General features: G+C 45.5%; 1 protein-coding gene across 1 annotated transcript; it reads right to left on the reverse strand.

Annotated features, from left to right (window-relative positions):
• Positions 1–11,156: 11,156 nt before the first annotated feature.
• Positions 11,157–15,349, reverse strand: LOC119268656 (B3 domain-containing protein LFL1-like). Its single transcript, XM_037550339.1, has 7 exons — positions 15,176–15,349; positions 13,393–13,434; positions 13,202–13,288; positions 13,004–13,104; positions 12,032–12,078; positions 11,869–11,945; positions 11,157–11,773 (listed from the first exon to the last, which is right to left on the reverse strand). Exons 1-7 carry the CDS (start codon positions 15,347–15,349, stop codon positions 11,399–11,401), a joined length of 903 nt encoding a protein of 300 aa, XP_037406236.1. The 3' UTR covers positions 11,157–11,398.
• Between the last annotated feature and the right edge of the window lie 369 nt (positions 15,350–15,718).

Genomic DNA, 15,718 nt, shown 5'->3' on the forward strand with positions numbered 1-15,718 from the left:
AGGGCGGCGTGCACGCGAGCGGCTGCGCGGCCGGCGCAGCGTGCGGCTGCAGCGCGAGCGCACTGGCGACGATGGCAGGCGCACGAGCTGTGGTGCGGGCAAGGGCGGTTCTGCGGCGTGCAGGCGGGCGAGCTGCGGTGCAGGGGAGGGCGCCATGCGCGCGAGTGGCTGTGCGGGATAGCTAGCTAGCAAGCTATGGCGAGCGGTTGTGCGGGATAGGTAGCTAGCTAGCTATGGCACGGGGCGGCGGGTGTGCTAGCTAGCGAGCTGTGGCACGACGCGCTGACGCGGCGGGGGGCATGAGCTGATGCTGCTGTAGGGCGACCGCAGGGGCAAACGCACGGGCGGACATTTTGGGGTAGTCGGCTGCATTGGACGCCTCCAACAGAAGCCGGACACGCATATCCGTTTTTCTACCCATTGCCATCCCAAACAGACGAAATCCAGATAAAGCAGACTTCCATTTGAGGCCGTGCGCTGGAATTGGCCTAACCTGGCTCTTGTGTCAAACAAAAACCACACCAACTATGCGTAAATTGTCTGAATTTTCCAGAAAATAAAAAGGTCAGAGGAACACATGGAGCGGAACTCCGTGTATGTCTGAGATATGACTGGAGGAGGACGAGAGTTCTTAGGTGTGGGTGTGGGCCCTTTAACTCCGACCGCTGCTCGGATGAGATAGGTACCTTGCTAGAGATGGAGATGAAGATGACGTGGGCGGCAACAAGGACTGACGTCGCAGGCAGAGACGAGTGCAATGATGGATGAGAGTTTGGCGGCTAAAGGAGGAGGAAGAAGCGGAGGAGGTTGGGAGGTAGAAGCCACACCTCATCGTTGGATTATGTAGGATTAACATCCAACATTCAAGAAAAGCGCTTACACAAAAACAAATTAGGCAACTTCTGCATAGAGTGATGACTGGTGTTATCCTGGCGATCGATTGTTTATGAATCAATTATTGCATAAATATCAATGTCTGTATCATGACTTTTTTAGTGAGTTTCTTTGTATAAACTTTTAAGCGGACTTTTTTCTTTTGGCCATAGAAATTTTGCATGATGTTCACACAAACTACATCTAAAAACACTCTAATTACAAGGAATCATCATGTATAAACTTCCAGATCATAGGTTCGAAATGATGAGCGATGCTATCCTAGCGACTGGTTGTCTATGAATCAATTATTACAGAAATATCAATGTCCACATCATGACTTCTTAAGTGGTTTTCTTTGTATACTTTTTATATTTGACCCAAACAACTGTATCACCAATGGAAAAAATAGGAGTGAAAACAAAACTGACAAAATTACTCATTTTATATCCTGAACCACATGATTTTCTTAGAAAAAAGATTAGGCACTCATTTCTCCCATTTCTTTCTCTCTCATGCTTGTCTTCGTTGAGAGTCTACTTCTCCCCTGTTCCTTTTGCTTTATCCACGGCGGCGTAACCACCGGGTGTGAGGATCGTGGATGGGGCGGGTAGCCATCATGTAAAACAGTAGATTTTGGTGTTTTACCTTAAGGGTGACTAGCTTTATGTCGTGGATGTGGAGCTTTGTGCTAGTGCTCGCGAGCAGAGCCTCGCAATTGTTGGTTCGTTCCCAATGTGGCCTTCCATGATGAACGGCGGCCGTTGACGAGGATATGGTGGAGGCTCTCTAAATAAGCTCGTTGGCTCGCCAGATTGGATTGGTGCAACTCCTTCTCCTCATCCTCTCTGTCTTGGATGCCATGGTGGCGGAAGGACGGAGAGGGTTCAAATCTGCACTCATCCACCTTCGATATGGCTGCTGTGGGAATTGAGTGCTAGTTGTGATGTTCTTAGTTATCCTAGATCACTGCATCGACATATGCAGCCGATGCAGGAGATCAAACAACCAGCTAGCTCCGGTCTGCTTCATGGTTCAAACTCCATTGGGACACCCTTTCTCCATTGCTCAAAGATGGCAAGGATGCGGTCGGAGACGGTTGTGAATGAGTCTCCCACATGGTTGCTTGACGCAATAGGACTGGATTGTTTTTTTTTGTTTTAGCTCTAAGGACCTATTTGCAAAAGGGGAAGACTTGGTTGTAATCTTTTATTTTTTTAGGCTCCTTTTTGTGGTGTTGTATAAATTTTTGCATAATTAATGCCAACTTTTGGGACCTTCGGGTCCCTCCTTGCTCCTTGTTGCTAAAAAAATGATTTTTCTTAGAGTAAGAGTCGGGGCTAAGAAGCCAATACTACCTGAGAATGAATAAGGAAACAAATATACAATATGAGCTGGATATGAAAATTATTGGCTACAAATATCCTAGCTTTATACTATTACATAAGGACAATATAATTTAAGATTTCTAAAAAGTTTAATTACACATGTACTAGTTAAAAATACAAATTTAATGGTTGCGCCTCACGCGCCTCCTCCCCAAAACAAGTTTAGGGTTTCTCCCCCTCCCGCCAGCGCGGCCATTGATCCACCTCGTCTCTGGTGGCCTTAGTGCCATGGGGGTGCGGTGGATCCTGACCCTTGTCGGCGGGAGGGCTCCGTTTTTAGATATATTTTTGAGAATTGTTAGGGTTTGTGTCCTGTTTAGGAAGGCGAGACGGTGGCAACTCCTTAAAGATGGAATAAAGTTCTCCTAACCTAGCCCCGCTCTGGTGGTGCGTCTAGCATCATCGGCAAGCGTATGGACGAGTGTTTCCAGCGGATCTATCTTTGCTGAATTTTCTCGAATTTGGTAACCATTAGTATACGTTCATGTGCAGTGGTGGAGCTAGATAGTCGTCCTAGGGGGTGTCAAGATAACACACATGCATATGAGCACTCCTAATAAACACATGTTAGCCTAATTAGTATAGGCACCCCCACTGGATTCGCCATTGTTTGCGTGTCTCCGGTTTGGATCCTTTGATCCACACTACTCTTCATCAGCGGCGGTTGTTGTTATAGTGTGCTGGTTCTATGGGGCCTTAGCACGATGACTTTCTGACTCCGACGAGGGATGGTCGATGATGGCGGCGCGCCTTTGGCTCGCTTCAATGCTTGTAGTCGACGCTAGGTGGTCTACTGATCTGAACATAATTTTTATTATTGCTAGTGTTCCTTGTACTGCGATGATTGAAGATGAATAGACCAAATGTTTTTTAAAAAAAGTGCATACATGTTACTCGATATTCGTGCTTCTTTAAGGGCAATTTACTTGGGGGGAGCCATATGTGTCTCGCCTCCCGCCAGCGAGAAAAACTAACTCGCTAGAGTTACCGGACCCGATCGAGTATGTTTTTTAATTCAAAGCACAGTTGTTTTTTTCAAGATTACGCCAGTGGCGTACCATATTTTTATAGAAGGCGGAAAGTTATTTACAAGAGCCTTAGCGTGATTCGAACATCTAGTAGGGTAACTGAAATACCCACTCCTACACCCTAGGTACATGAACTACTCTCTCACGAAAGGATCTAAAGCACCAACACCACCCAGTCCTGCCTTCCTCAAATTATCAATGTCGTTGAGTATCTCCATGGTGAGTTGAGGCGCCGTTTTTTGTCGTGAGATGTTGTTGAACACTCTTGCGTTGCACTATTTCCAGAGAGTCCAAGCAATTTCAATGGTTATGGAGTCTAACCATCTTCGTATTTTCCCGCTGAACCGTCACCATTGTAGTAGCCACCAGTCAGTGAATGTTGCATCTGTGGACGGGCCTTGAATGTTGATACCCAATGCTTGGAAGCAAGAATGCCACACTTCACTTGTGTAAACGCAGTGGGCAAGGATATGCTCAACGTTATTTTCATCTTGAAGACAAGTGTGCAAGGCGCTGGGGCCTCCTATAGTCCACGGCGGCCCGTCAATCATATGTCCATAAGAGGTATTGGGTAGCTAGCCACATGAAAATTTTGCAATTGATTGGCATCCAACTACGCCAAATGCAACCGGCCGTGGTGGACTGAATATGTCCCATACAGAGTCTCTTGTACGTCAATGTGGCAGTGTATTTCCCAGACTCATCGCAAGGCCACTCAAAATAGTCCGATGTCTCAATGTTCCTGTCAACCGTGGTGATGGCTTGGTAGAGCTCATAGACTTGCATGTGGCCCAGAAAGGAAGCATTATCGATGATCGCATGATGGACAACTCTTCTGTTGCGGTTTCTGATACTGACAGACTGCAGTAGGAGAGGAGCAATGTCCGCTACCGCTACTCCATGGATCCATCGGTCTTTCCATAATAGCACTTTTGATCCTTCACCCACCGTGATTTTGACAAAGCTATGAAAAACCCCACGAGCTTGCTTGTCCACCATCATGTGCAGGCCTTGCCAAGGCCTATTTGGGTCAGATTTCCTCAGCCACTCCCATTGTACTCGAAGCGCGAGCGCTTGTAAGTTCATGTTTTTAATCCCGAGACCTCCAAACCGAGTCGGACGGCAAATCGTATCCTAGGTGATGAGGCATTGACCGTCGTTGATCTTGTCCTTCCATGCCCAGAAGAAGGATCACATCCATTTGTTGATGTCCTCAATAACCCAAGCCAGGGGGGTCAAGCACTAGTAATTGATGAATCGGTCTGGCTGCGATCACTGACTTGATGAGGATTAGCCTCCCTGGTCGCTGAATGAATCCACGTTGCCACGCAGGAATGAAGTTTTGGACCTGGTCGATGAGGGGCTGCCAGTCCGCTTTGGTTAGCTGGTTTATCGCAAGTTGAAGACCTAGGTAGAGGCAGGGAAAGCATCCGAGCTTGCATTGCAGCATCACCTCCACTCTCAGTTTATCCAGCTCGTTTTGCTTTGATGAGGATCATGTTAGACTTGTTGAAGTTTATTCGTAATCCAGAGGCTTCACCAAATATGTCAAAAGTTGTTTCCACAAAACTAAGATCTTGCGGTGAGGGTGAATATGGCAAGATCATCAACATATAGCGACAACCTTTGGGTGGCATAGATCCCTCTAGACGAGCTTAGTACTCCTTCGTCGCTTGCCTTGTTGATTACGTAGCTGAGGGAGTCCATTTCAATGACGAAGAGCAAGCGGGAGATCAGATCCCCCTGCCTCAATCCTTTGGCGTGATGGGAGCGCTTCCCTGGGTGTCCCATTGACAACCACTCGAGTGTTCGCAGACTTAAGGATGGAGATCCATCCAATCCATCTATGGTGAAAGTCCCTCGCCCTCAAGTTCTCAAGTAAGAAAGGCCAAGACAAAGCATCAAAGGCTTTGGTGATATCAAGTTTTAGGAACAAACCCTTTTCCTTTCTCGTGTATAGCTTACGGGCCACCTGCCTGAGTAAGAGGAAGGTGTCCTGTATGCTTCTTCCCTTGATGAATGTTGATTGGTGGTTAATTGCAACAATCTCTGACATATGCGGCCGTGGAGAATCGAGACCTGTTCACGGAGGTGTGTACACGATTGGAGGCTACGGCGAGGGATATTTTTACCCAACATGGGTGGCAGCATGATCTAAGGATTGGCCCCTCTCCACTTTAGGCGTTATACAGACTCTACATGTCTCGTTGTAATTCGTCTTTTTATTTTTATTTTGTGTGAGATTTTATTTGGCTGTGTGCATCTTAATTATGTAGAGACCGGGTGTAATGTTCAAATCTTTTAATGAACTATGTATATAGCAACCGCAATTGTTTTTGCAAAACTGCCACACGGTCAGTTCGACGTTCGATCCGCATCGTTTGCATCCTCGTCCCGCGGGACTGGGTCATCCCTGCACCTGAGAAAAACGGGGCCCTTCCTCAACCTCCTGACATACCTCGTGCCGCCGCCGCACTACCTCACGCGCGCCGCCTGCTCTCCATCGGCCACCGTCGTCACACCGCTGCACACCGCCTGCCTCGCGCCGCCCCTCCCAGGCTTCACCGACCCCCGCATGAGCATCGCCTGCTCTTGGGAAGTGGATGCCCAGGGGCTGACACCGCCGGCAGAGCTTCCAGCCCCGTCGCACCCGGCTCCTGAACTCCGGCGACTGCGCGGGCATGCACGACCTCCACTCTTCACCAATGCAGCCTGCCCCAGTGCTTCCCCGTCGAGGACCCCCATCGCCGCCCTCTCCTGTTCTCCAAAGTGCGCTGACGGTTATGCTCTTCTGCTACGCGCCTCACCCACTTCTTCTTCAGCGCCTGGACGCCCCCGAACATAGTCGCCGTCCCATGCTCCGCCACCTTCCCCAACCTCGGGGAGCTCGGCCTCTCCATCGTCGCCCTGGATTTTCCCCTGCGTTTAACATGTTAATTGAGAGAGGGTTGAGCTCATCCTATGAACTGAAACATGCTTCTTCTTGGTTGACATGTTTGAGCTCAGCTTGTCTCAATCTCTGGGAGGATGTTTTCAGATCACAACATGCACGTACGTGTACTACTGGTTTGGCAGCCTGATTGTAGGTTCCACACCAGCTAAATTTGGTCACTCGATCCGCATTCACTCCGATCCATCGGGTGGTTCGTTCCAACACTACACACACCTGCTACTGGATTGTTTTTTGGACATGTCAATTGAGAGACATCAACCAGGCTTGCGCCTCATCGGCGGAGAAGAAGATGCACTGCTGCTTGTAGTAGGTTGCAGTTTCAGAGGAAAATCGGGATAAAAGTTCAAGTGCTGCTGACAGACGCATGTTGATGTGGACATCCTCTACAACCGATGCAGGCTGCTGCTCTATCTCCATCACCATCTCTCTCTCTCTCTCTCTCTCATGTGAATTTTGGACATTACCTACTGATGCACTTCACCATTGATGCAAAAAAAGCTACTACCCCACTTACAACTGCTTTTTTTCTTGCATCAGAATCTCAACATTCTTTTGAACCTCATTTGAACCTATCTCCCATGAAGCAGGTACTCAAGCTGGGACACTCCGGCGCGTCTTGATGTTCCATGTAGTCCTACATTTGTTTTAGATTGTGAATTTTTTTCTACTGCCGATAGAGAACAAGAAGGCAGCGACATTTTATTTTGAACTTCCATTTCTTTTGATGCACGCTGTTTAGGATATCGCTAGTTCTAAAACATTTTTTCTCTGGACTATTTACTCCAGTAAGTCATGTGTAAATAACACGGTAGTATATACACAGAATACCTGATATCTTACATACAAACGCAGTGATAGTTTGAGCTAGAATTTTTTGTTAAAAACGCACTCCGGATAATGTTTGTGTAAATAACATGGTAATACACACACAATAGAGTTGATAACCTACATATAAATATCACGGTAACTTTTTGATCCGGGAGAAAAGTTGTTGGAAAACATACACCGCATTAACTTTTGTGCAAATAGCATGTAATATGCACACATCACAAGTGATAATTTATGTATAAACACCACAGTGACCTTTTAACCCCGAAGAAAGATGTTGTTTAAAAACATACCCTCTGGTAACTTCAGTGCAAATAGCATGGTCATGTGCATACAACAGACGTGATAACTTATGTACAAACACCACGGTAACTTTTCGTCCCCAGAGAAACCAGTTTGTTAAAACATATCTCTGGTAACTTCAGTGTAAGTAGCATGATAATATATGAACCGCAGACCTAATAACTTACATACACACCTCGGTACTTTGATCAGGAGAAAGAGTTGTTCAAAAACATACCCTAGATAAATTATCTGTAAATAGCATGGTAATATACAGACTGCATATCTGATACCCTGGATGTAAATACCTTGTAACATTGACCAAATAAGGAAAAAGTTTGACTAGGTGAAAATTTATTGAGAAAATAATCCCCGTTAATTTCTATGTAAATAGAATGGTAATTCACACATCGCAGACATAATAACTTACGTACAAACACGTATCGTGTTAAATTTTGACTCAGAGAAAAAGATGTTGAAACATACCCTGATAAATTGTGCGTAAATAACACAGTAATATACGCACCACAATCGTGATAATATTCGTACAAACACCACGGTAATTTTGGGCCCAGGGAAAATGTTGTTAAATACATATCCCTGATAACCTTTGTGTAAATAGTACGATAATTTACTTATGCAGATCTGATAACTTGTGTATGAACATCATGGTAACTTTTCTGTTCTGAGGGTGAAAAAAATGTTGAAAATGTACACGCAGTACCTTCTATGTACCTAGCATGATGATTTACACACCTCAAACATGATAACTTTGGTACAAAACACCATAGTAAATTTGCCCAAGTGAATTTCTTTGATGAACATGCGATAACTTCTGTCTAAATAACATGATAATTTACACATAGCAGATCTGATTACTTACATGCAAACACCATGATAATATTGACCCGGGGAGAGGGGTTGTTGAAAAATACACCCCGATAACTTATCTGCAAATATCTTGATAATATATGAAGCCCATACCTGATAATTTAAGTACAAACAGGGAAAAAGCTATTGAGAAACATACCCCAAAAACTTGAGTGAAAAAAACATGGCAACATTAAAACTTCGTACCTGATAACTTACATGCAAACATCATGATATTTTGCATCTGAAAAGGAGTGAAGAGGACGCCCGGGTTTGTGAACCGTGTGAAATATGCAGAAAAAAATGATAAAACTAGGACGCTTTGTTCTAAAACCCGTACAAGTGAGGCTGCCAGTTTGGATTTTCAGTTACTAATCACTGCTTTTTTTGTTTATTCTCGTCTCAGGAATATACAACTAGTATGTAAGTTGTATGTAATTAGTTAAGAGGGCTAATGCAGCTGTAGTTTTGGATGAGAGGGTCTGGGTTCAATTCCCCTTCCCTTGAACGCTATTTTTTTGCCTATTTTAAACTACAAACTGGAGCGGCTCAGGGGGAGGTGGGATCGAAGGGAGAAAAGTCGTGTGGTATTTTTAGCAATGTGGCACACGTGTGCCAAATATCGTTGTCCATCTTTTAAATAATAAAGTACCTCTTTTCAAAAGAAAAAAATTGCGGCCGCGCCCTTGAAGCCATAATTTTGGCAAACAGTTGAGTATGCGTTTCTCTCGCCATTTAACATCTTTTTTTTTGCGGAGCCGCACGATGATGTGCCGGCTGCGTCCATGGTCCACGCACGGCGGAGGGACCCGGCCGCCGAACCCAATCAGGGCGGGACGCTTGACGCCAAGCTCACGATCTCTAATCGTGGGCGACAGATTCTCGCGGTAGTAGGAGCACCGTGCCGGGCGTGGCGACCGGCGAGCGCACGGCATGTACTCTCTACTAGTAGCAGTACGTCGCAGTCCATGCAGGTGTCCCCCACTCCACCTGGCCTCGGCCCCATGCCACGCCAAGTGTCGCCCCCGTCGCACGCGTGGACGCTCCGGCGTCGGCGTCGCGTCAGGAATCATGGACGGATGGACCACCGGAACCCAGCGCATATAATTCTCTGCGTTTGTGAGTCGGTCACGTACGCCCCAGCCACACGCATATCACCAGCACTGCACTGCATCACCTTCTCCCCTCCAACGCGCCAAGATATTCCACACGTTCCTTTCACAAGAAAGATTTTTCCACAACTGTTTTTCTTTCTTTCTGCACGACCACGAGGGACCAGAACGGCCGGCTCTATGATCGGCAAGCGACCGTTCGGGACAGCGATCTGCAAAGCGCGGTTTGTTGCGTGCTTCTTCTAGCCGTAACGTGCGTACGCGGCGTTGTTGGGTCGACACTTGGCCTCCGATCTGTTTCTTCTCTGTCTGCAAAAAGGGTGTCCAGTTCATACGTGTTGGATGGACCTTCACCCGGAAGGTAAGTAACCGGTGTCAACTGTCAAGGTCCTCTCGGTAAGTTGGTTGTCCATTCGTCGTCGTTGCCAATGCCACCTACCGGCCCGCCACGCTCCACCATCTTTTTGCCTACTTCTGGCTCATGTTTTGCCGTGTCCATTAGGCTGTGCTCGGACTAATTTTTCTACTCCGGAATCATTTATTAGTGTGCCAAAGGGAGTGTCCAAGTGTCTTGGACTGAGAATGCCCTGAGACAGTTATTTTCTTTCGAGTGATGGTTGGCTGACAATGGTTGGTGACACTGACAAGTGACACCACACTATTTCGACAGCTTTCGAGACTGAAACTAATTGAATAATTATCATGCTTTTCATCTGATCCTTGAAAGTTAATAACAAGTGCTTTTCTTCAAGGAAAATTCTTCGCGGCGAGCGTGGTTTTTTCCATTCGAAAGGCAACACTAGACAGACCATGGGTAGGCAGTGTGCTACATTCAATTCATGGAGCTAACAAGTAAATACTGCTACCTCCGATCCAAATTAATTGGCGCAGTTTTATTACAATTCTATATAAAGTTGAATCAGAGGGAGTAACTCTTTTCTTTTGCCAGGACATAAGAGGTAAAAGCTCAACAGAAGGTGTCGGCTCGCCTTAACAAACCAGTTACCAATCCGAGCCACAAATATAGGAGAATTCTCCCCCCGGTGAATCCTCAAAATAAAAACAAAACATAAAAGTACACCTTCCATAGGTCCGGTGCGTGGAGCATAGAGTATCATATGCAAGTCCTTCCTCCGTTCACTGTTATAAGATGTTTTACATATTTCAACATGACCAAATACATTAAAGCATTGTTGAGGAAATCGTTAACTGGTAGCTGCTCGGTTGGCTGGTGAGTAGGGGATTAATAGACTAATTGCCAAGTTAATCAACCATTTAATCAATTAACCAAATGATTTATCGGTTTATCGGCTACTCGGTGACCCTATGAGTAGGGATTAATCGGCAAGTTAACTGCTTAATCGGATGAATTCTTGAACAGGGCATTAAAGCATATCTACATACAACCGATTTATAATAGTGAACGGAGAGAGTAATAACTAGTCAGGCAGAAACCATGCAAACGGTCGACCAAAAAGGCTCTACATAAACTTATCGTATGGGATTATTTTTCCACTTACTTACTCCCTACGTCCCAAATAAGTGTCTTGAGCTGTATAAATTTGTACTAAAGCTAGTATAAAGTTGAGATACTTATTTTGGGACGGAGGGAGTATATCAAAAACAAAATAGCAAGTCCGCATGTGACAAAGGATCACATGCAAACACAAATATCAAGCACAGCCGCTTTGTGCTTTCTGCAGCATGCCGTCCAGTAATTCATGTTCTAGATAATTTGGCTTGCATCTATTACCAGGCGCAGGCAACCTAGCCAAAAAATGCACATTGCATCTTTCGTCTTTGTATTTGCACGTTCAGAAGCTTGAAAATATCAGAACAACACTCGTGCACTGAACTGAACACGGTTATAGCATTTGCGTCTGATGAAACCTTCAAGTTAAAAGCAGAAATCGAAACCTTCTACACATAAGCAACAGTTAAGCATATACAGTACAATACAAAATGAGGACACCAATTATTTGGATGTACAGCTACGGCGTCAAGGCTGGTGACTCTGAACTTCATGTAGGGTAGTATGCTAGGAGCCAGCAGTTTTGCTGGTTCTCACATCAGAGGCCCAGACTTTGGGTTGGGAAACAAAGAAAGCCCAGTCCTCTCATCATGGAAATGACTGGCAAGGTTAGCTGAGTTGTTGGCGTTCAGGCCGGGATTCGACATGTCCATACAATCACTGAATGGGTCGAAGAAGTCTGAGTACCTCACATTGGCTACCGGTATCTCTGGTAGAGAGTTGAAAATCCCATCGAACATCTCGTAATTCTCATCAGCTTGTGGCGCAAAGGCAGAGATGTCAGCTGGTGGTGGGATTAGAGACACATAGTCATCAACTTCTGGAATTGGCAGAATGGAAGAGATATGCTCGTGGAATTGTGGCAAAGAAGCAACTAGATCATCTCCCGCCTTCTTTGCTCGGATGACCTTTGCATGACACAAAGCAGCATACAGTAAGCAACTACCGACTGCGTGCCAAAATGACTAAAATGCTTAAATAACCAGGAAGAAAGATTAAGTACAAATCGGTTTTTGTCATCGTCTTTGTATATCATGATGAAGTCTCCCACTCGAAGGTTATGGGTTCGGACATAATCCCCTGGGATGTTTAAGAGAGGGAGAAAAATGTAAGAACTTGATCCACAAGTGCAACAGAATAAATATGATGAAAATAAAGGTATTCACCAGTATTCTCAAGTACATACATCCTGCTCTTGTTGTTGGGCCAGTATCTGTACGGAGATAATAAACTGTGTCATTGTAGTGGATATGCTAGACCAAATTAAACATAAATGCAGGGATGTCACTGCAACTAAGAACATTCGTAACATGATTCATATTCACATGCCATACTTCTGATGGTTTTAGAGAAAACTACCTTATCTGATACAATTCATTTCTTGTTACACATGGCGGGGTATTAAAATAATGGGTTTTTATCAGTTATGCCACCGGTTGTGTCCCACTACTCAATTTTGCCACTAGAAATTTCAACTGCTCAAAAATGCCATCGCTTCATTAGACACATGCTCAAAAATGCCACTAAACACCATTATTGTGATCTCAAATCTCTTTTGCCATGTTATAATGACATAAATACCTATGAACCAACATGCCAACTCTCCCTCTATCTCACTACAATAAAGTATGGGGCCCACTTGATCCCAACAGCGTTCTTATTTTCCTGTAAAATTATTCGCTTGGTTACTCCTGACAAGTGGGGCCACACATATCATTGTGAGATAGAGAGAACTGACATGTGGGTCTAGACTTATTTTTGTCATAGAACATGGTCAACGGGTTTGACGTAAAAATAACAATGTCTAATGGCATTTTTGAGCAAACATCTAACAGAACGATGGCATTTTTGAGATATCTAATGGCATTTTTGAGCAAACATCTCACGGATTGATGGCATTTTTGAGCAGTTATAACTTCTAATGGCAAAACTGAGTAGTGGGACACAACTAGTGGCATAAATGATAAAAACCCAATAATAAATTACCACCATCATAATCATGCCATTATGCTTCTTTCACAGGAATTTCGTCAATTTTGTGGCTGAGATAGTAAAAGTGAGGTACAACAAAGATCATATGGGTACTGTAGCTCATAGCAGCAAACATTAGTGCAAAAAAGAAAAACAATTTGTCCAACCTGTACTTGAATGTCCACAGTTGTGCATTTAGCAAATCATGCATGCGTAGACTTCTGCCATCCTTTGATGTCAGAATTGGGAGGTAAGCCTCCGACTCTTTCTGTGCAATTAGTGTCGGAGAAAAGTGTCAACAGTTAGAGAGCATGGACTATGATGGTAAAATGAAGTGTGTAAAAGCTGTTTAAATAAGAACTCACCTTCGGGAGAACAATTCTCCCAAGCTGGCTTATGTCACTATTACGGAGCTCCTTCTGCAGAATAACTCGCAACCCAGCCACTTGATGCTACACAAACATTGTAGAATCTTTTAATACAATGCGCTAGTTTGATTAACACTGTTTCCTTTTCTAAAAAGAAATACTTCCTATATGTTTTGCATAAATCTTACATTTGGATCTAGAGCAACTCTATTTAAATCCAGCTCATTTACCTATCACAAAAATACGAATTCATTTAGAGAGCAGGTAGAAAAAAATATTAAGTACCACATTAGATGTGTCTATTTCTAAGTTGAAACGGAAATTCTTATTTCTAAGTCAACGATCCTGAGCATTGATGCTTCAACCAACGGAAAATAAATAGCCGCAAATTGTAGATTGTGTACAACTTAGTCAACGTAGAAATAGAAATGATTATCTTAAGCTGGTGACAAATGTGTAAATAGCAAGTGTCTTAAATTGTACTACAAATGCCCTCTTACACCAGTTCTGTCAATCATAGTAATAGAAATGATGCTAAGTTCACACAGTTTCTTGCCTCTTAAACAGCTTAAGAACAGCGCAGATAATTTTCATAGTCTCTGTTTAAAATATAAGATAAATCACACTACAAAGTCCAAATCAAACATGAAAACATAACTAGCACCTGAAAATTGCATTAAGCTAAAGAAGTTACTTGGGGCCATTAAGGTTCAAGAACCCCAGTCCCAAGAAACACTGCTACATTCATACCAGATGATCTACCAGTCCTTCCAGTCAGCACACTGGTACACAAGTACACGTAATGCATCAGCTAGTATATAGTACTGCCTGACATAATTACTGTTGTGGCCCATGCCCCATGCTATGGAAAAAAAAGCCAAAAGATTAATTGAAATGAAAAATTCAATTAACATGTGCTGCTATTTCCTGTGATTATTGTGCTGCAGTAAGCTACTAGAGAAAGCACATGTATGGACAATTCCTACAAACTTTGCGGCGCCTCCTGGAAATAGCAATAACACGACATTTGTGGACACGGTAAATGTGCAATGCACATAACAACATTGACAAAAGAAAGTGAGTATGTGAAGGACTAAATCATGCACCTGTAGCTAATACTTAGTGTGAACTGCTGTAATATATATAACCACGCAACTACGCAAGTGTTCTTGTTTTTTCTTTTCAAGAGGGGAAAGACCCTCGGCCTCTGCACCGAGTGATGCACACAGCCAGGCAAGTGCTCTTGTTACCCTTGCACATAACTACATTGACATCATGATGATGAAACCGCTAAGTGTTCTTGTTACACCGAAACTGCAAGATGGGACCTACAGGACATATTCTATCCATGTGCCACATGAGACACGACAGAACATGAGTTCCCAAATCTTACTCTGATTATTAGTTCCCTAACATGGATAATTAGTACTATATATACGATGAGTTAATGACTGGCCAAAACTATCAGTGAACGGACCATCGACGTCGTAGATCCGACAGAGAAGTACAATAATCACCCCTTACCATAACCTGTAGCCTAGCACTAACGACAGCAATCGAGCAAAAAAAAAAATCTATTGATCACATTCACACCTAAGCACACACCCGTAGGCTAGGTGGGTGAAATCTGATCGTGGAATTCAAAAGAACACCTGCAAAGATCCACTAGACTCGCAACAATGCACTAATGAAATCGGCAATCGGGCAGATCGGAGCCCCCAATCAACCATAAACGTCAACACCTAGAGGCGCCTCGATCGCTGTCCATCAATCAAAACTCAAAATCCGGGACGAGGAGGAGGAGCTAGGAAGGAACGAACGAACGATCGCCCCCAATCTTGCCCCTGGGCCTCCAGCCCACCGCACCTCCCCGCCACCACGGCCCACCACCTCCGCGGAGATCCCATATATACGGAGGATCAACCACCTACGCGCACGGTCGGACGTGGCCATGAATTCCGAGGCACTCACTGGTCGGATGGCCGGCATCCACCGGACGCCGCCGCGGGGCCCGCGCCCGCCGGACCTCCGCTTCCGGGTGACGAGCTGCGGCCGGTACTCGCCGATCCCGTCGCCGGAGGAGGAGGAGGCGGTGGACGCGGAGGGGGGGCGGCGCTTGCTGCTGCTGCTGCTGATGGCGGCCATGCCGGCGAGCCGGGGGGAGGAGGGGGAGGTCAAGGCGGCTAGGGTTGGGGCAGCGCGGGGCGCATTTATGGGCGGGATGGGTGGGCGGAGACGGGGGCGCGGCGCCAAGTGGCGGGCGAGCTCTGAAATGGGCGCAGGTGGGGAGCCAGCGCCCGACGGGGCGATGCCGAGGGCGCGCGGGCGCGGCCAACCGCGCGGGCGCAAGGTGGCAGGCGCCGGGTGGGAGGCGCGGGGAGGCCGCTCCTGGCGTTTTTTCCGCATGGGGATTCCCCGCGGGGTTCGAGGCAAATGGCTGGCTCCCTTCCCTCGTGAGTTTTCAAATCCGGGGGCCGCCTGGTTTGGGTTCCGCGTTTCGCACTCTGGCTCTTG

The sequence above is a fragment of the Triticum dicoccoides genome, chromosome 3A (assembly GCF_002162155.2).
Source record: "Triticum dicoccoides isolate Atlit2015 ecotype Zavitan chromosome 3A, WEW_v2.0, whole genome shotgun sequence".
Taxonomy (NCBI): domain Eukaryota; kingdom Viridiplantae; phylum Streptophyta; class Magnoliopsida; order Poales; family Poaceae; genus Triticum; species Triticum dicoccoides.

What these genes read in the sequence shown, in the direction of transcription:
- LOC119268656 (XM_037550339.1), bottom strand. Translation starts at nt 15,349, where the DNA reads ATGGCCGCCATCAGCAGCAGCAGCAGCAAGCGCCGCCCCCCCTCCGCG. An exon ending in GTATGTACTTGAGAATACTG is followed by an intron (nt 11,946 to 12,031) that starts GTGAATACCTTT and finishes TAAACATCCCAG; the next exon opens with GGGATTATGTCCGAACCCAT. An exon ending in ACGATGACAAAAACCGATTT is followed by an intron (nt 11,774 to 11,868) that starts GTACTTAATCTT and finishes TGTCATGCAAAG; the next exon opens with GTCATCCGAGCAAAGAAGGC.